At 42.0% G+C, this 25106-nt stretch overlaps 1 protein-coding gene across 2 annotated transcripts in view; it reads left to right on the top strand.

The window, feature by feature from the left end:
- ZFPM2 (zinc finger protein, FOG family member 2) overlaps positions 1-25106 on the top strand; it is a 429791-nt gene that overhangs the window by 210466 nt on the left and 194219 nt on the right. For both annotated transcript variants that reach the window (XM_077808863.1, XM_077808864.1), the window contains one exon: positions 11176-11294. In XM_077808863.1, coding sequence (XP_077664989.1) covers positions 11176-11294 — 119 coding nt within the window. The remainder of the gene's footprint in view (positions 1-11175; positions 11295-25106) is intronic.

The following is a 25106-nucleotide window of genomic DNA, read 5'->3' as shown; positions in this document are numbered from 1 at the left end:
GGGCCAGATCCACCCAGGGACTTGGGCATTGCAATGCTGAGTGTTGCAGTGCTTAACTTTTGGGTCCTTTGCTTCCCAGTAGAAACCGCAGCCCCAGGTTTGGGTACTAGACTCTGTGTACAATGTATGGAGAGAGTTAGATGCCTAAGAATGAGTTCCACAAAAAACAGAGCGTGGTGAGCTGGCAGCCACCTAATCTAGCACGTAGGAAATGCCAGAGAGAGGAGTGTGGCTATTTTGTGTGAGCACATCAACCAGATTGGGCCCATACGGGCAAAATACATTGGGGAATGCCTCGTTTGAGGATCCCGCTGGGACTTATGCATGAAATAGCAATCTGAGTGCCTACATTGAGATGGCTGTGCACTTGCTCTCTGGCAGAAACGTAAGCACCAAGGGAACTTTAACAGTGGAGATTTAGGCACGCACAGGCTTAGGTGGCAGCTGACCAGGAGTTTGATTATCTTAGTGGTGCCTAAATGTTGGACGTAGGTGACTACACTCTTTTGCGAATCTCACCGATAGTGAATAACTAATTTACTTAGGGTCACACAGTGAGCTGAATTTTTCTCTTACTCATGTGAATAGTTTTGTTGTTTTCCAGGGGCTCCCTTTCACCCCTCACCAAGCCCAGTTTCTCTCCCCTCATTTACTCCTTCACCAGGCACCCTCTCTCTCTCCTGATTCTATCCATCCCCTTTTTCTCCCCTTCTATGCTTTCCGCAACACACTTCCCAGGCTCTCTCTTCCTGTTTTTTTCCCTACCCGCTCCCTGACATGTTCTTTCACTCCCTTTGCTTCCTGGGGCTCATATTGTGGACGATGAAAGCCTCTTACAGAATAGGGGAAGGAAGTACATGAGCAAATATGCTTCCCCCTCCTCCTGCAGGAGCTATGTGAGTGAGAGAGAGAATGGATGTGGCCATGATGGTACTAAAGGCAGATAAGCAGCAGCAAGAGTGTATGTATTATGGAAAAAAGAGAACAGGAGTACTTGTGGCACCTTAGAGATGAACAAATTTATTTGAGCACAAGCTTTCGTGGCTACAGCCCACTTCATCAGATTCATAGAATGGAACATATAGTAAGAAGATATATATACATATAGAGAACATGAAAAGGTGGAAGTTGCCATACCAACTCTAAGAGGCTAATTAATTAAGATGAGCTATTATCAGCAGGAGAAAAAAACTTTTGTAGTGATAATCAAGATGGCCCACTTCAGACAGTTGACAAGAAGGTGTGAGGATACATTACATGGGGAAATAGAAGCACTTTCATTGTTTTCTCCCTAACCATTAGGTCAGCAGGATTGTGGGGGCATCACCAGGGTGAAGGAAAGTTGTCAGGGTTAATAGGTATGTAGTATACTAGTAGTTGTCAGTGTACTTTTCTTAGGAATGTAACTTCAGTTTGTTTTTTAAAAAGGATCAATCATGATTTAGCTTGGTTCTGTTTGAACCCTAGTGTGACCTTTCCTCATGTGTATGTAATACCGTTTCTAATGTGACAGCCACAGCAGCTGTACATATCCCACAGTAGATTTTGTAGTGCTGTGAAATAGATCCAACTGTAACACCTGTCAAGTCACCTGTTTCCAGAGCTAATACACTTCAGAATGGAATACAGTGCTATCAGTTATGGAGAAGTGTGAGCTAACTTTCATACTTAAACTGAATTAAGTAACAGTATATTTAGTACTTGACAGACAAACACTGTAACAGACAATTGGGCATTTTCATATCATATCTCTATTAATAACCTTATCAACTGATGTTCTTCAGCATTGGTTATGGTAACTTCCAGTCGGTGTGGCAAACGGGCGTATTATGCATTCATCAAGGAGTGCTGTGACTGAGCATGCTTTAGGTTACCAGTACATAGATTTCCAGTTACTTGTTTTAGGGTTTTCAGCTACTGAATGAATCCTGTGAAAGGGGAGTGTTTCTATTTTGCCACCTCCATTATGTTATCTTTTCTGGTGCAATTACAAGCTAATTCAAAGCTCTTTGTGTTAGGCTAATAGCTTCTGATTCACTGCTGTCACCCAGTACCTCTTCATGCACTTTTAATACTGTCTTCCAGTGTCCCTGGCACTTACCTATGGAGAATGTTTTTCTCTGAGTAGAGGGTCTGATCATAGCCAATCATTAATGGAACATCAAAAAGATCCCATATGTTAAAGTTACATATGGACTAGATCACAATTATCAAAAGTTGTGGGGTTTTTTGGTTTTTTTTTTTGCTTTCTTATCCACACAATAAATGTAGTTGTCAGCAGGATAAGTTCACGCATCGGATAAGGTCACAATTTCATTTAGTGACAACTTCCAACAGTGTGAACTTACAAGGTTCGATTTATTAAAGAGTCAGAAAGGATAAGATCACTGCATGGCTAGCCTGATTTATCAGGTTTTGACTGGAGTACTTGAATAGAGAACGTTGTATTTCAAGTTTATGTTCAAAACTGTATTTTAGTGTGTGTTGTGTCTCAGAGACTTGAGAACTGAGAGTGGAGAATTTAGAAGAGGCATCCCGATAAGGTACTTTAAGTCCATCAGGCAAGTGCATGATCATTTTATATGCTGAGCTCTACCTTGTTTTGAGAGGAATTGCAACAGCATAAATGGGACACCATGTCTTTTATGTAAATTCATTGTGTTCTTCTTCGAGTGCTTGCTCATGTTGATTCCTATTAGGTGTGTGTACGCTGCGTGCACAGTCGTTGGCAGGTTTCTCCCCTAGCAGCACCCATTGGGTCAGCTGTGGAGTCCCCTGGAGCGGTGCCCTAACGGCAGTGAATAATAGGTCCCTGCCAACCCACTGCCTCTTCAGTTCCTTCTTACCACCAGTGATGGTCGTTGGAACTGTGGTCGCTTGCCTTCACAAGTGCTTCCCCTAGTTTTCATAGTTTCAATGACAGACGTAATTCAAAGCTTCAAGTGGTACCCGCCTCCACAGCAAGGGATTGCTTAAAGCTCCTCGGCCACATGGAGGAAAGTACATACATGGAACAACACGTGAACCTGAAGCTCAGCCCTCTCCAAGCTTGGCTAGCGTCAGCCTATAGGCCAGACGTGACAGTCTGGACAAGATGGTCACCCTCCCAGTGGCAGTTCTTGAGTCTCTTCATTGGTGGCTCAACCCACAGGAGGTGTGTGAGGGAGTCAACTTTGACAAGCCCCAGCCCTCTCTGTCCCTGGTGACAGATGTGTCAGCATTGGGATGGGGTGCTCACCTGAGGAAACTCCAGACGCAGTGTCTGTGGTCGCAAGATGAGCTCTCACTCCACATCAGCGACGAAGAGCTGAGAGCGGTCCGACTAGCATGCCAAACCTTCAAGGCCCATTTGCAAGGGAAGTGTGTGGGGGTCATGACGGACAACACAACTTTGATGTTTTATATAAATAAGACAGGTGGAGCTCATTCCTCTCCCCTATGTTGGGAAGCCCTCGAGCTGTGGGACTTCCTCATAGCCCACTCTATTCACCTGGAAGCATCTTACCACACAGGTTCTCAGAAGGAGCTGGCAGACTACCTCAGCAGATCCTTCCACAGTCACGAGTGGTTTGTCTGCCTCGACATAGTGCACAACATTTTCCAAAGGTGGGGAGTTCTTCAAATCGACCTGTTCGCCACAAAGAGCAACAGAAAATGCCCTTGGTTCTGTTCCTTCTGGAATCAGAGTCTGGGCTCTCTTGTGGACGTGTTCTTCCTCTCCTGGATGGACCATCTATTGTACGCATTCCCACCATTTCTGCTCATCCACAAGGTTCTGCTCAAGATCCTCAGGGACAAGGCGGCTTCACCAGCACTGGTATACCACGCTCCTGGAACTGTCGATGGATGCTCCAATCTCATTGCCCCTGCTTCCGGACCTGATTACCCAAGACCACAGTTGCTTTCATCATCCCGATCTCGAAGTCTCTCCACCTCACCGCTTGTAAGTTTCATGACTAAACCCAATGGAGCTCATGTGCTCCGAGCCCGTTAGGGACGTCCTACTTGGTAGCAGGAAACTATCCACCAGGGCCACCTACCTGCCCAAGCGGACAAGATTTGCAATTAGGTGTTCTCAGGTTCGCGCTCCCCCGACGCAGGCACCCATACCACTCATCTTAGACTACCTACTACACCTAAAACAGAGGGCCTCTTGACATCAACACTCAAGGTCCACCTGGCAGCCATATCAGCCTTCCACCCGGGAGCAGCCGTATGTTCAGTCTTCGCCAACCTGATGGTCAGTTGTTTCCTGAAAGGTGTGGACAGGCGGGTTAGGCAACCAATCCCAGTGTGGGATCTCAACCTGGTCCTGTCAAGACTATTGGGGCCCCCATTTGAACCCCTGGTGACTTGTTCATTGCTCTACCTATCATGGAAGGTGGCCTTCCTAGTTGCCATTATGTCACCAAGGAGAGCATCAGAGCTTAAAGCTCTAACCTCCGATCCTCCTTATACCGTTTTTTATAAGGACAAGGTGCAACTCAGGCCTCATTCAGCCTTTCTCCAAAAAGTTGAGTCCCAATTCCACGCTGGTCAGGGCATTTTCCTATTGGTCTTTTATCCTAAATCTCACGTGGATAGCTGAGAACAAAGGCTACATTCCTTGGATGTTCGACGAGCACTGGCCTTTTACATTGAACGCACAGAGTCATTCCGTAAATCGAACCAGTTGTTCATGGCAGTTGTGGATAGAATGAAGGGCCTCCCGGTCTCATCACAGAGAATTTCATCATGGATCACATCCTGTATCCGGGCATGCTACGATCTGGCAAAGGTTCCTGCACTAATGGCACATTCCACAAGAGAGCAGGCCTCCTTGGCAGTGTTCCTGGCCCAGGTCCTGATCCAGGAGATCTGCAGGGTGGCGACATGGTTACACTTTCACCTCTCATTATGCTATCAGCCAGCACACCAGAGATGATGCAGCATTTGGCAGAGCGGTGCTCCAGTCAGTGATTCCATGAACTCTGACCCCACCTCCTATTTAGGGTTTGGGAGTCACCTAATTGGAATCAACATGAGCAAGCACTCAAAAAAACCCAGTTACTCACATTCTTGTAACTGTTGTTCTTTGAGACGTGTTGCTAATGTCCATTCCAAGACCCACCCACCTTCCCCTCTGTCGGAGTAGCTAGCAAGAAGGAACTGAAGAGGCGGCGGGTCGGCAAGGACCTATATTCACCGCTATGAGGGCTCCACTCCAGGGGGCTCCACAGCCGAACCCATGGGTGCTGCTAGGGGAAGAACCTTCTGATGACTATGCATGCGGCATGCACACACCTAAATGGAATGGACATGAGCAACACATCTCGAACAGTAGAGGTGTAACAACAGTTATGAGAAGGTGAGTAACCATTTTTTTACAGTATTCAGAGGTGTGCACAGTAGCTTAGCTTCATTTTTGTAGTGGAGAGAATCACCAGTTAAATGTCCCACTTAAACCATTACTGTATGTAACCAGGCAGGCAGCTATCCAATAGTTAAATTGTAGATCAGTAAAAGGTACTGTATGCCATACTTCAGGCACCTTTGCTGGCCTTGTCAGAGATTGAGGATTTCAACAACCTTTGAGAGCTTTTTGAACTCAGTGTGACTTTACGGCTATCCATATTTGATTCCACAATATACAGTTTCTCAGACATGAAGAAATATACCTATATAGGGCAAGAGCCTTAGCCAGTGGAAATTGGCAGAGCTCCAGTGGAGTCAGTGAGCGAACATCCATTTACACCAGAGGAAGATCTGGCCCATACACTTTTGCTAAATGGGCTCCTGTTATAAGGCTATTCCTAATAAAAGGTTATTGCCATTAGGTTGCCAAGTGCTTTCCTGCAATTTTTTCAATATTTAAAATATATAGATGGAGGCAAAATTATTTATGAGTAGAGTAACTGTGCCAAACGGGTGCTGCCTGTCAATCACCTTCTGCTGTGTGCACCCTTGTTTCTTACTCTAGAATGTGGGCAGATGGATGAAAGTTAGTGGTTACCATGTCCAGAAAATACCATTTATTGTACTATTTTTGCTGTACTTAGATTCCTCTGATATTTGAAACCATGGTCAAATCCTGTAAAGGACCAATAACTGCTACTGGGTACCACTGTTATACAAAACACTACATGTTTTCTGAAGTTATAAAAAAGTGGGTTATGATTTATTGAAAAGCATAGAACATGTTCCCTTAATTACTAGGGATTTATGGGCATCCCTTACAATATCTACAAATAGGAAAGAATTTCCTACAGTGGAGTCCTTTATTTCTGTCCCAAGATCCACCAAGGTGGCCTGATATCTTAAAAGCCATGGGATGTTTTGTAGCTGTACTAGTGAGTCATGACTTGGGGCTTCTTTTACAGTGCAGCTATCATAAGTCTTTGAGTAATCACAGACTTTAAAAGTATACTATATCAACAAGATAAGAGAAACAGCCCACAGCACTAACAACATTATCTTTTACCAAAATTGATTAGCCCATACAATGTGTTTCAAATATTTTGTATAAACTTACTCAGCAAGCTGGAAATAAGGATGTTCTTGAAGAACAAGCTGCAAAAAGTAAGTTGCTGTACAGCAAAGGAAAGTGAAGTAACTATCACGAAAACTGAAATGTCCATTAATTCCAGTTTGTACCTAATTTACAAATCTTAAAGGCAGGACATCTATTTGCCCATGTTTCTTAGTGGCCCCTTAGTTATGCTCTCTACTGTACTTCTCAATAGGACAATTAGCAGGTCTGGGGATGCATTGCTGAATGAATACAGCAAAATATAACTAAGAGTCTGATGTTAAAATTTGGCATACTAGTCATGATGCATTCAAATACTATATTCTTGACCGCTGTGTATGAATTGTGCTTGTTATCACTTGTTATTAAGTGTAAATATATACATTAGTTCCATGTCAAAGTTGTCCAGTAAAGATTACAAATAGGCAGAAATAGCAAACAGCACATTGTGCATAGAATTTTCCGCTCCCTTTGGGCTGAAGTACAGAATCAGAGAGCTTTTACTGGTTGTTGGCCCTCAGCTTTTCCCCTTTTCCCCTTGGTGGTTGTGTGGGGAAGGGACTTCCCTAAGGAAAGGCAGTGCCTGTCAAACTCTTATACCACTATGCCCAGGATTCCTACTCCTGCCTGGTAATCACGCAATAGAGTAACCAGTTCTTCTTTTCCCTTCTCTGCAATGTGGTAGAGTGGTCAGCTAGGGAGATTCTGAGTAGCCGCAGTCAGGGAAGGGACAGCAGCGTCTCAGAGCACTATGCCCCCTACTTCCATCTTGTATTGTCAGGACTGACCCAAACTCTCCAGTTAGAGTAAGGCTTAGGGGACTCCTTTTCAATTCATATTCAAATGCAGATTTTCTTCTTAATACAGTCTCCTCTGAGATTCACAGAGTGGCCGCTGGGCCATAACTCTGAGGTCACTTGCTTAGATCTAAGGGGAACATGCCATAAACAAGCAAGACAGAAACTACAGAAGAGCCATTGATCTTTCATCTCACAAGTTTGATCCCCTCCTTGCCACAGTTTTGGTATCTTCCACTCTACACGGAAATTCAAATTTATAGAAGATTGTAAAATGCAATGAAAATGTCAGACACCCTAAAACTCTGATTTCCCCCCCCCCATCCTCAATGTTTAGGGGAGACTGGAGGAGGATTTCTAATAGTGATATTTATTATCTTTCTCCTACAAACTGAGGTGCCAACCTCTGGCCCTTTCTGCTCAAGCAGAGGAACATATGTAGTGATGTCACAAATGGGATAAGGACACAGGTTCTGGTACAAAATCTTAATAAATGTATATCAGACTTGCTCAGAGGTGATTTTGAAGTCAATACTTGTTAAATTTCATTTTTCCCTAAGTCAAGCAAAGGTCCTGAGTGAGAAGAACAACTGTGCCAAGGATCAAACTTTATTTGTTTTTTGTTTCATCCTTGTTCAAAGAAAGCATGGTTTGTTTACAATGGGATAAAATGTAACACTCCCTTTCCCCCCCCCCCCCCACATACACACATACTGATCTGTCACTTTAAAATGGCTGCTGAAACAAATGTAGCTTCAGGTAAATCTAAGCATGGAAAATTTCGGCCCACAAGGTGTCTTGTTCTGAAAAGATATGAACGTGGGTAATGAGGGGGATAAGCTGTGGCTCACGAAAGCTCATGCTCAAATAAATTGGTTAGTCTATAAGGTGCCACAAATACTCCTTTTCTTTTTGCGAATACAGACTAACACGGCTGTTACTCTGAAACCTGTCATAATACACTGTGTTTCACGGCCTTCACTACAGTAGTTGCTACTAGGCATCTATTATAACCCTATTATATTATAACCCTAGAAGAGCATATTTTAAAACAGCTTGGACATGATTCACCACTGAGCTACTCAAACGGGAGTGACACTGATATAAAACTGCAATGCAATGATGAAATCCGTGGTTTGCACCAAAATACACATTTAGGCTTAACACAGCAAAGGAGAATAAAAGAGGGGGAAAGCACATGGAAACCTATTCGGTAGCCAACGTGGAAGAAAAAAACATCCATTATTTTGGAAAGTGATTACTGGTTTTTTTATGCCTGTTTCCTTCCTAAACATCTTTTAAGATACACAGTTAATATTAGGACTCTTACTTATTTAAATAAAAGAAAGCATAAACGTGTGCACTTTAAAACTTTTCTCGGTGTTTGGGTATCACTGGATGATCTGCCCTAAATTTGTCGTTCTTAATCCATTAAAAGACAGGCCTGTTGTAAATCCACAGGTGCAGATAAGGAGTCACTGTTTGACTGAATCTGAACCCTTTTCAGATGAAAAATGTCAGTGGCAGAAAGGGAGGCTGAATTATTTTTTGAAAGGGTTTTCAAAGATTCTCATGATTCCTCTGGTATCAGTTAAATGTGACATGTCCATAGACTTGGCTTTTTTTAGTGTGTAAAAAGCAAGCAAATGCTCCTGGTTTCATCTTTATGTAGAAAATGCTACAGTGTGTGTATGTTCAACATGTTGACCTGCAGTTCCGAAAAACCCCCCATCTCTAATTATCTTACAGAGATTGTTCAAAAGTTAATTTCATTTCTCTCAGTATTCCTATAGAAATTTTAAAAAATGTATGTTGGATATAATTGCTACATAATTAACCTTTCCAATTTATATATCACCTTTGCAAATGTCTGAAGCTGTCATTATAAAGAATACTTATTCTCATATTTATAAACTGGTGTAAACCAATATAGCTGACTGGATTTGTGCCAGTTTACATGAAGGATATGGACCACAATGTTTAATGGAGTATTTTTGCAATCTGCAGTACTCACTACTGAAATACAGATATCTTGCCTGGAAACAGAGCCCAGAACCAATTCTGCTCCTTGGAAAATGGTCGGGGTTTATTCCCATGAACAAGGAAAACCTTCTCCACAGTCTGGATGTATCATAAAGCCAGATATTCATATGAGTGACTAGTATGGGAGATGTGTTGAAAGCTTGTGGGATTGCTTGCCAGCAAGGGAGAGATTCTCATTCCCCTCATTCCCACCCCCACAAGGTCAATTTTGCAACCATCACCAGCCCTAAATCCAGGATAGGCATCCAGTTTAGTAATTGAGTAGGCAGAATCTCTGATCTTTGTGAAAAATCACAGTTGTGATTCATATAATACTACCTGCAGTTGATGGGAAGAATTATGTTGATGTGGAAGACAAGAATTATTGTCACAGCTGATCAATATATGAAGGGAAGAATAGGACATACCATAAAGGGGAAGCGAGGTGAAATTCTGGCCCCATTGAAGTCAGTGTGAGTTTTGCCATTGACTTCAATATGGAAATGATTTCATCCAGAATAGCTAACTTCATAGAGGCCGGAGCTCAGATGGGCAACAGTATGTTGAAAAATGTGTTTGTCAAAAATGGGATTTTGTATGAAACAATTTTTTTGGCAAAATTGTTTTAAGAAATGTTTTTGTATCTTGTAAAAATGTAAAAGGGAAAATTTTCAGAAAAAAACTTGCAATTTTTCAGTATTTTTGATATTTTTTGTTTTAAAATTCTGGAAAAGTGCCCCCTTTTTCCCCCTCCCCCTTTTTCTCCTCCTTTTTTCCACTAGATCAGTGAGAGGGGAAGTTAAACAGTGAAATAAAGAAATACTTTCGTTTAGTTTTGAAAGTGTTGTTTCATATTCTCTGTGTATATATAAAGTCTGCTACAGTTTCCACGGTATGCATCCGATGAAGTGAGCTGTAGCTCACAAAAGCTCATGCTCAAATAAATTGGTTAGTCTCTAAGGTGCCACAAGTACTCCTTTTCTTTTTGCGAATACAGACTAACACGGCTGTTACTCTGAAACCTTTCAGAAAGATAGTAACTTCATGTTTAGAAATTATAATTTCAGTCTTTAATTCCTCTCTGTAAGTGAGAGAAAGTAGCACAGAGTTACATTATGATTTTTTTCCAGTGGAAGAAAATAAAATAAAAAGTGACAGAGTTTTTGACACCCACTTTTTCTTACTTTTCTTAGAGCAAACATATTGGCACTAGATCTACTAGTCTTAATTACTTCAGGTCAAATCCTGAAACCCTGACTCAGGCAAAACTTTAGTTGAGATAAATTATTTTTATCTATATACCTGTATAAACCCAGAGGAACTCCACCAAAGTCAGTGGGGTTACTCTGTATTTACATTGGTGTAAATGAGAAAAGAATGTAGCCCAATAGAAATTTTGCTTGAGTATAGACTTCAGAATTTGGCTGTTTGTGACAGTGAAATGCAGGAAGGATGTTAACCCCAGTGTTGTACTTCCTGTTGCACTTTTTCTTTCTGCAGCCATCACCTCCTCCTCAGCATTCGATCAAAGCCTCTTGAATAACTGTTATTCTCTCTCATTCTCAAAGACTTACCAAATAAAAATGCCTTCAAAATATAATGGGTGTGAAAAGATGCAAGAAAGAAATGGGACTTTATAACCCAAATTTGAATATAATTATAAGGAAAAAGGTTTAGTTTTTTTTCTCAGGATGACAAGATCAGTTGTTTTTCAGACAAGCATAATTAATTCTCATTTTATGGGTCCTCAGAACATTGTGCATGTAAAACAAACACAAAGACGAAGGTGGTTGTTGTCAAGGCACAAGTGAAAGTACTCTAAACATTGCTTGTTTTCTTTGTTTGCAGGAGAGTTGGAGATATTCCAGAAGGATGGGGAGCGCAAGATTCAGAGTCGGCAGCAGCTTCCAGTTGGAACAACATGGGGGCCTTTTGCTGGGAAGATGGGTCTGAATAATAACACCTTGGTATGTAGATGCCCAGTGAGTTGACTTTGCTATGCTGTTTGTCATCCCTTAGGAGTTAGTCTTTATTGCTACTCAACCAAATCACTTAAAATCAAGCCATTGTAAGCTTTTATGGACAGTGCTATTTGGATCTTTTCCAAGCAGTCCATCTATGGCAGCAGTCTACAAAGAGTTATGCAAGGCACAGATTAATGGTTCTAAAGTTGTTACTTTAGAATTAGGAGAGTTATATGATGATTCTTACCTTATCTGCTGAGCCAAACTGATGCCTTTCACTTTTAATAACATATCAGAGGGGGGTTTTTAGAGCACAAATTAATTATTGAACAATTCATATTAACAAAGTATATAGAAAATACACAATAACTATGTTAACCTGTATAAAAGTTAATTTAACCCCTACTAAACATAAGGATATTGAGAGCTACAGAATCTGTCATCAACTTGCAGCCATTATGTCAAGGTATTGAAGGATTCTGACATGGGTGCCTAGAATTATGTGAGGTATAGTCCAAATTAGCCCTGATTTCGCTGAACTCAGAGGTCCATATAAGTACTGCACTGCTGAGCCATAATTTAGTATGTTAAAAATAGTGTAATTCCTATCTCTTAATTTTTTTGTTTTAGACACTTAAAATCTGCATTTCCTTGAAAGGATAGAGCTTTGGAGCAGTTACTGTTTAGCAGATCAGTGCCTGCTATTACAGAGGTTTCATGCACACATTATTGACATAAAAATTGTGAAACTTTTTCATTACAGTATATCATAGAAATGCATTTCCATATTTAAAATACATTTGCTGCATAATTGTCATGCAAGTATGCCTATTAAAAATTGTAATGAAGAAATACTGTAGTTACTCTATATTTGCAGTACCATTTTTAAACCTTAATGTTTCTTAACCCTTTTAATATAGAGGGTTTTTTTTAAATCTAAAAGCACTAATCCATATTATGGATTAATAGTCTAGACACAATAGAGCTAGTTTTTCCAAGTTCTCAGCATCCATAAATGGGACTAAATTTTCAAAAGAGCTCAGGTCCCATTTTGGGAACCTAAAAAGGGGGAAGATTTTCAGCACCCAACAGTTCCCATTGTGACAAATTGGGCTCTGGTTTCTTCTGAAAATCTGGTCCATAAGTGTTTGCTCTTTCATGTCTCTCTAATCTCTTTGTTATAAAGCACTTAGCACCAGGATATCTCAGAGCTGATCCTTTCACCAAAATCTTGTGCACTGTGTCTGTATTTCTACTTGGAATGTTCTCCTAAAATTTCCCACCATTACTACTTCCATATCAGCTCCATCAGTGGTGGCAGGGATGGGCATGTGAGCACTAGTGTAAACCGTATTCCTGGTAGGTACTGGTATTTTAGTTACAGTGTTGTCTGACCTGCTTAGAGCAAGCCTACATAACATAGTAACTAGCACTATCTCTCCATTATTGCTTTACCTAGTGCTACCACCAATGATAGTATCTGTGGGAAATTTTAACAAAAATTTCCTTATGTATATAAAGCTTAAGTAAACATTTGCAGGTTATAAAATAGAAACAGTGCAGCATATCACAGAAATGGTGACTGACCCTTAAATGTAGGAGCTCTAAAAGGCATCATTAGAATAAACTGGCAATGTGACAGTGATACTGCTACTGTTTTGTTATGTTTCTCTAGACAAATTGGAGTGCAATCACAGCCAATAGAGCAGGACTTCTACCCAGTTTTTGGTCTCTCACGGGTGTATTTGGGCTCTTCTGTTCTCTGCTACAGCTGATCAGAACAGTTTTGACAAAACAAAATGTTGCTGAAATATGCTGTTTTGTCAACACAGAAACATCTTTCAGGAAATTATCAGTTCCAATAAAGCTTTAATCAGCGAGAGAGAATGATACCGACTCTCATTTTATAGTCTGATGGTTAAGGCACTGAGCTGGAGATGGGAGATATGGGTTCTAGTCCCTTGCGCTGCCTAATTCAGAGCCGCCAAAAGCAGACTAAGCAATTTCTTTGGGCCCCATTCACTTTTTATTATAAGAACTTGCCTGTTTTAGTATTGTGTGTGTGTGTTGGGTGGGGGGATACTCCTGCTTAGGGCCTCCAATGGGCTAGCACCAGCATTGATCTGGGATGAAAAACTCAGTCCTGAATCATGCAGAGTAAGGTCTTGAATGTGGGTTTTCCACATAGCATGTGAGTGCCCTAACCACCAGGCTAGAGAGGGAGAAACACACATGCCCCCTCTATTCCTGAATCAAAAAGCTTGGAGTCTGCTTTCATGGAAACATTCAAAAGATTTTGGTTTTATTCCACATTGGAATGAAAACAGATTTTGAAACCTCCAGAATTGCTGTGAAATGGAATTGGCGTGGTCTGGTCAGCTCTGTTTTCTTCCTAAGAGCTTTTCCCAAATAATGGTGATCTTTCCCCATCACTGAGGCCTCTGCCTCTGAGCATTAGCTTGTTACTTTAGAATGCTGTAGGAAAACATCAACGTTTTGATAAATCTTTAATTTATTGTTTAGGCCTGACAATCCTGATGCCAACTTGTAATCGTTTTTATTTTATATTTTTTCTGAAGCTTTTCTGTTTTATTCTTAATCTTTCTGTCTATTTGACATGTTTGATTCCTATTCTCTATAAAACACATGCTCTCTTTTGTTTTTAAAGGGAGCTGTATTTGTTTATTTGTTATTTATACATATTTTTAAAAGCTCATCTAGGGAAAGCCACACCTCCCAGGACTCAATCATGGTTTCACATGGGTGCTTGACAGCAGGTTTCACCACTGCAAACATTTTGGTGTGATAAACCTTATAAATAAATCAAGTAATCTTTTGAAAGACTTTAAAAGTAAATCTCTGGTAAAGGAACAAAAGGAAGATTCTGTGAACTCTTGGCTACCATTTTACAGTATTTGCAGTTGGATTTTCATACTTGATCCAACACATCTGCTCATGGCTGACTCTTGAAAGGTATGGGTGAGCATGAGTCCTTGTCATTCATTATCTGTCCTTAATGATTCTTGGAGTGGTAGCAGTGTGATGGTATCTCCCATAGAGGATTTATTTACCTTATTACAAAAGATACTACCTACTTACACTCCTTTTAGTCAGCCTTGAATAAAATCTGAAGATGAAATAATACTCTTTTAAACTGGTTCATATTCCAGGCAGTACTCTGATGCTGAGTTTAAACTTGCAGTTGTTGGTTCAAGAGATTCAGCACAGTAATTAATTCAACAGAGTAATTAATTGAGTCACTGTGCCAGATGTCAAATACTTTTCAGATCTTTCAAGTTCTATCTTGAAGTACATTAACAATATACATCTCAGAATAGTGGAAGGTTGGGTATCTTGAACAACTGATTGAAGTGGCATTTGCTACTATAGTAATAGCAATAGCTGTTGTTGACTTCCAGTTAGCAGTGCCTAGACATTGCTAAGGGACTTAATGGAATCCACTAATTGACTATCTTGTGCACGGTCCATACCAGGACATGGACATCATAAAGTAGTAGCTCTACCAGATGAACTAAGGAAAGTCTGATGGTTAAGCAAGGAAGAGAAGTGTTGAATTTTTATCAGCTAGGAGTCAGTCAAGAGTCTCATTCACATACCTCACAGTATCAAAATACCTCTAAGAAGTATTTACAGTGTTGCATTATCACAATAAATGAAGAAGACTCACTTTTTTTACTTAGTTCTATTAGGCAATATTCTTTAGCCTTCGGATGCATGTATGGAGTTAGTATCTGTAGGGAGAATTGGGCACACCGGTTTTATCCTCCCCTCCCCCCCACCTTTCACTTCCAATTCAAGGACAGTGGATCAAAGTTGAACAGTAGCTGATAGAAGTGCAGCCCCGCTGTAGCAGGTTGCAAACAACTAGAAAACTAGAACCGAAAGGTGGTGTCCTTCTGCTGGCTTGCAGGAAATAAGTTATCATCAAATCATTTCTGTGTTTTTTTTTTTAACAAAAATAAAGCAAACAATGAGCTCTGCTATAGAATGAAGGTGGTATGATTCTAATCACCAGTCTTGCCTGGAGGCTCTTAAATGTGTGCATTGACATATAGCTCCTAAAACTCAGTAGTGCCAAATACACAGGTGGATTTTTCAAGATATGTAGTGATACCTGCCTATCTCTTGACACTGCAATCTGGGTCTTTGTATATATCAAATGTAATTTGAAAAGAAAGATGAGATAACATTTGCTAATGTGGAAAAATCCTGTGTTCAGATCCTGCAGCCATGAGGGTAGTTCCTGTTCACACAAGTAGTCCTATGATCAGGCACTAAAAATTTGTTTAAGAAAAGGTTGTCTTTTCCCCTCCTATACCAAAATAATTTTATTGTAAACTCAGCCATTTTAATCCCTGTGGTCTTCTTTAAAAACTTTGAGGGAATAAGACCCCTTCAGAAGAAAAGAACATTGCAGAAAATTCCCAGTTACAGCTGATATTTCTAGAGGAGAAGTGGCAAAGAATGTATAGCGCATGATGAAAGTCAAACAGTGGTTTGTGCCATTACTTCATTAATCAAGTGGAGGCATTCTGAAAAATGTTTTTCTTCGGCTGCAGCCATCTATTTTTTGGTGTTAATCTGTGCCCTGTGGCAGGGTTTTGTGAAGCAAAACAATGAGCAGTTGTATCATACCTCCCCCCATTGTTGTCGTCCCTGTCAGAAGGAGGAGAGGATGATGCAGGTCTGTATCAACCTGATAAGGAAAAGAGGATTCAAAATGGCTGTGGAGAGGATCCAGCAGAGTAAAGTGTGTAGTTTTGGACCAGACTAGCGATGGAATATAGCAGAGACTCTTTAATGGGATCCTGAAGGTTCACTGCCAAAGCTATACTTCTTCTAGAAGATTTCCTAATCCAAGAGTTTGATTAGGAAGTGCTGTGACTGTCTGAGCAGCCAAGGTTCAAAATGCAGTTAAGTTATTCACTCACTAATCTGTGGCTGGTCACTTCAGGTTAAAATCCTCCTATCTATAGTACCCAGCCACTTTTAATCTTTAGAGTTACAATATTAGAGTTTACTTGCCACATTGACTGGAGGCTAAGACCACTGAAAAAGCTACATAGGCTCTCTATGACTTCTTGTTTAAACTGTAATGTGTTTATCAATTTAACTTGAATGCTATGGGCTAGATTTTGCCCCTGGATACATACTTTTAAGGATTTAGCCCTCCTGTTAACATACAGTCACTTTTGTATATTACTACATAGAAAAGTGCTATAGTTAATAACAGCCCTGATTCTAATCTTGATTAGACCGGTTTTACACCATTGTAACTCAGTTGTCATCTGTGGATTTATTCGTGACTTACCCCAGTGTTTGAGATCAGAATAGGTCCCTTATGTTTGCAAGTGTCATTTCAAAACATTTCACCATTCCCCCAAGTACTAGAACACGCAAACCAAGTAGCATTCCTGCACAAAATCTTATATTACAATGAAGGGTAATCACTTTAGACTTCCACACCGTGAAAGTGTAAGGGAGAGTTATTTTACACTAACAGTTATAAAAACACCAAATGTGTTCATCCAGTGTGAAAATTCACAGTGCACAATAGCCTTTATTAATTTATTATCTTTCATAATGTGGTCTATTAAGATGTAATGTGAAACTTGTGTCAAGGGAGAATGGATACACTGTCTCAAGACCATTTCAAAGATTTTGGTTATTTCCTTTGTAGTTTGGACATTTACATCTTTGTTCATAAAAAAATTCTTTGTATGTTTTCATTTCTGAATTAATATTTGAAGTACAGATTTAATTTCAATATGACACTGATATTGTAAGAGTACACAGTAAAGACTGGAATAAATGCTCAGCCAAGTGAACAAAAGTATAAAGTTGGTTTTGACCTTAAGGACCTTCTCACCTGTTACTGTGTGATGCAGAATACCAAAGGGTGATGAGGCAACTTCCACAACAAATTGTGTTAGTGTTTCTACTATGTGTACATTCTGCATGAAAAATTAGTGCTAATTCAACCGTAATGTTGAGAAAACAAGTACTTGATTGGCACTTACTATATGTAAAGTTTTTTTTTAAATCCATATTTTAAGGCAAATGTACACTGGAATAGAGTTAAGATTGAGGTTCCAATATTTATTCTCCATTTCCTTGTATCTGAATGCTTCTTTTCTCAACCTTAACATTGTGTTGTTATTAGTAGCTTTTTGTATGGAACTTTCTTGTCTATTTTTTAACCTTCTTTCTTTTGATTGAGGCCTCCTGATGACGTGGGAAATGTACCCTTTGATCATTATTTGACACCTGAGTATTAAAAGACTGTGTTTACAAATGTTAAAAAACTCCATTTGGGAGTTTTACGGTAACACTATTTTCCTATATTCATAGATTTTAATCCCAGATGGGACCTTTATGATCATGTAGTCTGACTTCCTGCATAACACAATAATTTCTGCATCAACTGGATAACTTCAGTTTGAGCTTTAGCATATCTTTTAGAAAGATATCCAGTCTTGATTTAAAGACTTCAAGTGATAGAGAATCACATTTACATATCACTTTTCATGTGGCTAGTCATGTCACTATACAACTAAAGACCTACAGATGCATGTATACAGTGTACATATTTAAGGTGACTGCTTAAATAGTAATGCTTTTCTCTACTGAGCATATTTTAAATGTTTATAACTTTCTTATGTTCTAAAACTCCTTCTTTCAATGATTCACAAAATATACTGCTCATTATGGACTGTGTAAATATAAAATATCAGGTTTAAAGATTCAGCAGTTTTTGAGATCTACTTTTTCCCTTCCCATCAAAAAAACTAAACATGGGTGGAGGGGGGAATTTACAATGAGAAAATTCACTTTCTAAAGATTTTCTCACAATTCAAAATGACTGAAATAATTTTGCCCACACTTTTTGAATAGTTTCATCTTTACACAGTGACCGTGCATGGAAAATTCCAGCCAAATAGGTGAATGTTTCAGAAAGTTTTAAGTGTGTGAAGACAGTGTCATAGACACTTAATTGCAACCTGGCCTAGAGCTCTGGTGACTGGTACCTTCTTTAATTAATATTTTTCTATCTGCTATAATAGACCATAAGATTATCCAAATCACAGTCACACACATGCTATTTCTGTCTTATATTGTTAAACCATGACTTTGGTGCTCATGGAAGGTTCTGAATTGAAAACATTAGAAACTGAAGCTGTCCCTTTGTGCATAAAAGAGGTAAATCTCAGGGAGCACTGAAGATTTCCCCACTTCTGCATGTTCTAAGCCTGGTGTAGAAAAATCACATCTAAGGTTGTGCCTACACAACAAAATTCCCCACCCCACATTTATTGCCAGTGGAGGTGCACTGATGGCAGTGCTGTTGTAAACGGAGCTCCAGTAGCCTCTGGTAATTTATCCACCATGTTGTCTCTACCTGTACACAGCAGATCTACACAGTAACATGCTAGAATAAAGCCTAGAGTAGATAGGGCCTTAGGGCGAAAAGAAGATTCAGTCTCCATTACCATTGATACTTGACCTCATTGCTGAGAAAGAAAATCAAGGTGTCAGTTTTTATGGTGGCAGTTATCATTGCATGAGTAATATAGTTTGAAATGATTAGTTCCATTCATTTGTTTGGCAGTCATGCAGTTGAGAGAGTTAAATTATGGCCCCAGTGAAGTCAATGACAAAAGTTTCATTGACTTAAATGGGGCTAGGAATTCACCCATGCTTTAGATTCCAAATATCTTGTTTTCTGAGTACTTGTTAAGTGAGATAACCTGCAGTGTTTTAAGAATGATGGAAACAAATGGTTTAGGTATTTCAGAATCTGCCTATATATAGCTTGACACTTGTACTAAGTAAGATATAGTGGGTATGGTAAATTTTAGACAAATATGCTTTAATATTAAATTATCCCCATATCCCAATTCCAAAAAATCAAGGTTTTATTGGAAATACAAGCATTTTTACTAATTTTTGCTTTCAGTCATGTTCAAGCCACTCCATTGACTTCAAAGAGCAGGCAGGGTGTGGCTGACTGCACAGTTTGTCCCCTTCAACTGTAATGGTGCTACCTGGTACCAATATCCTGTGCCTCATTTATCAAACATAGTGAACATGTCTATCAATGCAATCCTGTGAAGATGCCTCAAAGTCAGGTGAGTTGAAAAGAAAATCATCTTCACCTATCATGTCTCTGCTGTACAAAACACAAGAGGCAAGGTAGCCTGCTATCTTGGTTGCCCTTTTCCAGCAGAACCCTAGTCCACCTACTCCAGTGCAATTGCTGAGACGAGGGAGCTGGTGCACCAAGTGATGATTGTTTGCTTTGGTTCTTGTAAAACTCACTTTAACCATGAACAAATATTTGGTATGTGTTCTGGTGCCAGTTCCTTGTGTTCTCACTCATTGTAAAATATAACCCCATCAGAGTTGATAATGTTTTGCATTAAGATACCATCTTAAATACCTTAGTAATAATCAATAAACTCTAACTAGATGTTTTTTTTCTTAATATATGTTATTACATGTTCCACAGACCACAGCAGTGTTAGTTATTTCAAAATATTTATTGGGTGATGTTATAACAACCTTTACATATCAAATTATTCAGAAATGTGTTAGAGTATTACAGTGGTGTATTTTATATATAAGCAACGTGATCTGTTCTGTTATACAGCATAAGAAATAATGTAGCCTCACTCAAACACAATAATATACCTTCACCTGTGTGCACTTAGTGAGGGGAATTAGCCAGATTACCTTCTAAATGCTAGTAGTTGTATTTAGAATCACCTTCTAATATCAGACATCATCATATATTTAATGTAGATCATTTTTATTCTAATAAAATGTGCTCTAATTTATAACATTCTTTGTAACAGGTTATTATAGCATTATCGCATCACCTGTTTGGCATTTTATCACTTATATATTATGACAAAGCTCTGTCCTTGTCTCAAGGGGCAAAGGGAGGGGGAGCCCGGGCCCACCCTCTACTCCGGACTCCAGCCCAGGGACCCTATTAGTATCAGCTATGGTAGCTGACCTTTTAGAAACATGACACGTACAATTCCCTGGGCTGCTTCCTCCACAGCAGCCCTCACTTCCTCAAGATCCACTTCACCCTTACCTCAGGGCCTTCTTCCTTGCACTACTCAGTCTCTCCAACAGCGCAACTTCCTCCCACAGCTCCTGACATGCACACCCACCTGACTAACTGGGAGGCTTTTAACTAGTTTCAGCCAGCCTCTGATTGGCTTCAGGTGTCCCAATCAACCTAACATTCTCCCTGCCTTCTGGAAAGTTCTTAATTGGCCGCAGGTGTCTTAATTGACCTGGAGCAGTTTCCATTTCACTTATCCTGGTACCAGGGATTTGTTTAGCCTGGAGCTAATATATCTATCTCCCACTACTTTTCTATAGCCATCCGGACTTGCCCCGTCACATAACACCCCCCCCCCACCCCCCGCTCAACACCATAGAGTTGGGCAACTTGGGAAGCTAGGCAGTATGCTCATGACAGATCATCAGCATTGCCATGGTGGCATCCAGCCCTGTGCCGTATGCAGAACTGGAATGGTTGGAGGGATAAGAACCACCTGGTGACCCTTGCATTCTTTTCCTTATTCTGCTGCATCCACTGGAGGGGTGTATGGTCCGTCAAAAGAGTAAATCGCCGGCCTAAGAGGTAATAACGCAGTGACTCCATAGCCCATTTGACAGCAAGGCATTCTCTCTCGACTACTGCATATTTCTGTTCTCTTGGGAGAAGCTTTCTGCTTAGGTAGAGGATCGGGTGTTCCTCTTCTCCCACCATTGTGACAGAACTGCCCCCAACCCCACCTTGGAAGCATCTGTTTCTAAAATAAATTCCCTGTTAAAGTCCAGGGCTATGAGTACGGGGTCATTACAGAGGGCCATCCGAAGGTCTGTGAATGCCCCCTCTGCTGTCGGTCCATTTTACCATGTCTGGACCTCGGGCCTTCACTAGGTCTGTTAGGGGACTTGCCCTAGTGGCAAAGTGGGGAATAAAACGTCGGTAGTAGCCTACCATGCCAAGGAACGCACGGACCTGCTTCTTTTGGGTCAGCCGTGGCCAGTTTTGAATTGCCTCTAGCTTATTTGTTTGGGGCTTCACTATGCCCCTTCCCACAATGTATCCCGGGTACCTAGCCTCTGCTAGCCCTATGGTGCATTTAGCGGGATTAGCAGTGAGGCCAGCCCGCCTTAAGGTGCGCAGTACTGCCTAAACTTTCTCCAGGTGTGTTCCCCAGTCTGGAGTATAGATGATGACATCATCTAGGTATGCAGCTGCATAACTAGTATGGGGGCGCAGCAGCTTATCCATGAGGCACTGGAATGTGACTGGGGCCCCATGTAGCCCAAAAGGGTGGAGAATGCTGTCTTTTCTTTAGCTTCTTTGGTCAGAGGAATCAGATCCAGTGTAGTCAAGAATCGGGCACTACCCAATCGGTCAACCAGTTCGTCGATGCGCGGTATGGGGTATGCATCAAACTGGGATATTTATATAAACTGGGATGTTTCATTCAGTCGGCAAAAGTCATTACAGAATCTCATGGTACCATCAGGTTTAGGCACTAGAACAATTGGACTGGACCACTGACTGTAAGATTCTTCAGTAACCCCTAATTGTAACATTTTCTTTACTTGGGCCTTGATTTCTTCTCTTTTGGCTGCTGGGATTCGGTAGGGTCTCAGTGTTACCTTGGCTCCAGGGATCGTGCAGATATGATGATAGGTTTCAGTCATCCGCCCTGGTTTTGTAGAGAACACATCTTGGTTGCGATTAATCATGTCAGCTGCCTTGATCTTTTGGATCGGCATCAAGTCGGATGATATCCTCACTTGCTCGTGTAAGTTATCCTCCTGGGGAAGGGTCTCCTGCATGACTAAGCATGCCTCTCAAGCATGCCAGGAAGATTAGATGTGGTAAATTAGATTAGAAGATTGATGTGGTAAATTTGCTCTGATTTTTGGCGGCCTAGCTGCCGCACCTTATAGTTCACCTCTCCCATGGCTTTGATTACTTTGCAGGGTCCCTGCCACTGGGCCAATAGTTTACTTTCTGCTGTGGGCACGAGTACCATCACCCGATCCCCTGGTTGGAACTGTCGAAGCTTCGCTTGGTGGTTATAATGGCTTCGTTGGGTCTCCTGTGCTCTCTCCAAGTGTTCCCGTACAATGGGCGTAATTCAGGCTAACCGATCTCTCATCTGCAGTACATGCTCAACTATGTTCCTTCCGGGATTTGGCTCCTCTTCCCAGGCTTCTCTGGCTATATCCAATATGCCCCGAGGGTGGTGCCCATATAGTAGTTCGAATGGCGAGAAACCCGTTGAGGCTTGCGGAACCTCCCAGATGGCGAACATGAGGTAAGGCAATAGGGTATCTCAATCTTTCCCATCGTGGCTCACCACTTTCCTGATCATGGCCTTGAGGGTCCTATTGAACCTTTCCACAAGGCCATCTGTTTGCGGGTGGTATACAGAGGTCCGTAGGGCTTGTACATGGAGCAATGAACAGAGATCTTTCATCAACTTGGACATGAAAGGTGTCCCTTGATCAGTCAATATCTCCTTGGGTAGCCCAACCTGGGCAAAGATCTGTACTAGCTCCTTAACTATTGTCTTGGAAGCTGTGTTGTGTAGGGGAACAGCTTCCGGGTACCGGGTTGCATAGTCCAGTACAACAAGCACATGTCGGTGGCCCCGAGCTGTCTTCTCTAGGGGCCCTACCAGATCCATGGCTATCCGTTCAAAAGGAGCTTCTGTTATTGGAAGAGGTATCAAAAGAGCCCGCAAGTGTGGGTAAGGGCTATGTAACTGACACTCCGGACAAGAGGTGCAGTATCGCCAGACATCTTCATGTACTCCTGGACAGAAGAACCTCCGCCGGATCCGGGCCTGGGTTTTCTCTACCCCTAGGTGTCCTCCAAACAGGTGACTGTGGGCGAGACTCAACATGGCTTTTTGACGTTTTCGTGGCACCAGAAGTTGTTGTATCTCTTTCTCCTGCATTTGCACCACATGGTACAGGAGATCTTTCTTCACTATAAAGTAAGGTCCGGCACTCCGGACCTTCCCATCCACGGGTATCCCATTGATCTCGGCCACCTCTTTCCTGGCATTATCATATCTGGGGTCCTCTGCCTGGTCCCGCCCAAAAGTCTCTCTCCCAGGACTAACTTGCCCAAACTCCCAGGGGCCTGCTTCTGCTTCTTCCAACGGCTCACCGCCGTCATGGCTGGGGGCAGCCTCTGGCTCACCTTCAGTGGTGGAAGTTTCTCTGTTGGCTGCTTGTGATCATCTGCCTACTAGGGAGGTCTTCTGGCCCTGGGTCAGGATCCAGGTTCCCAAGGCCTTCGCGGCCTTCCTCTCTTTTTTTTTTTTTTTCTGGGTCTTTCAGGGGGCTGAGAACAGATCCTGAAAAATCTCAGTGAACATCAGGGGTTGACATTCCCACGGTGATGAGTTGCTGTCCTCAGGGTCCCCACCTCCCTCCAGCCTCTCTGGGGGGAGTAAATTATCAAACCCTGGATAGTCCCTCCCAATGACTACAGGATATGGAAGTTTAGGAACTATGCCCACGGTCACCTTAATGGGGTTTCCCTGAACCTCTGTCTCCACTGGGATGGTGGAGTAGTGGCTCACGCCCCCATGCACGCACATCACTGCTATGCGTTTGGCTTGTAGCAGCTGACTACTTTTTACCAGTTTACCCGATATGAGAGTGATAGCACTCCCAGAGTCCACAAGCGCTGTAGTCTCTACTCCATTTATCCTCACTGGCCTGGTGTAATTATGCGGGGCTAATGCCACCCCCGCGAGGTGGATAAGGGAGCATGGGACCTCCCAGTCCCCCAAGTTATATTGCATAGGCTCCTTGGTGCTGGGACACTGTGCTGCTATGTGTCCTTACTCCCCACATGCATAACATCTGTAATTGCTTTTAATCACTCCCCTATCCTGGAGGTTAGGGGGTTTAGTCCTGGGGATATGACCAATCCCTTCCTTCTGGGGTCCCCGCTGGTTTTCAGCCCCCCCCTTCTTCCACCTAGGACTCCCCGGGGGTTTGGCTCCCCAACCTTCCAGGGTTGCGGTCGGGTGCTTGTTTCGAAAGGGGCCTTCCTTGGGTAGTCGGGTCAGTTCCCTGGCTGTCATCTGTCTTTCTACCAGCGTGATCATATCGTCGTATGTGGATGGATCATTCTGGCCTACCCATTTGCGGAGATCTGGCAGCAGTCCCAGCATGTAATGGTCTATGACCAGGGTCTCCAAAATCTCCTCCGGCCTGTACACCTTGGGCTCTAACCACTTCCATGCAAGGTGTATGAGGTCGAATAGCTGGGACCTCGGGGGTTTGTTCCCCTGCTATTTCCACTCATGGAACCTCTGGGCCCTTACCGCTGCCATTACCCCTGATTGTGCTAGGATCTCTGCCTTCAGACGGGTAGAGTCAGTGGAATCCATGGCAGGCAAGTCAAAGTAGGCCTTCTGGGCCTCTCCACACAAAAAAGGGGCGAGAATGCTGGCCCACTGCTCCTGGGGCCATACCTCATGCTGAGCAGTCCTTTCGAATGAGAGGAGATATGCCTCTACGTCATCTCCTGACATCATCTTTGGCAGACAACCAGTGGCCCTCAGGATTCACGTCCCGTCGGACCCCCGGGCCTGGGTGGTGAGGATCTTCAGCTGGTCCACCACCTCTCTCAAGAGGGCACGATCTTGGGTCACCTGGCTCATCAATAATTGATTGGTTTCCTGCTGTAGCAGCATAGACTCCTGTTGTGCCATTGCCTGA

Source organism: Eretmochelys imbricata, chromosome 2, assembly GCF_965152235.1.
Source record: "Eretmochelys imbricata isolate rEreImb1 chromosome 2, rEreImb1.hap1, whole genome shotgun sequence".
NCBI lineage: Eukaryota > Metazoa > Chordata > Testudines > Cheloniidae > Eretmochelys > Eretmochelys imbricata.
Note: the sequence above shows the minus strand (reverse complement) of the source record. Positions and strands in the feature narration are given on the sequence as shown.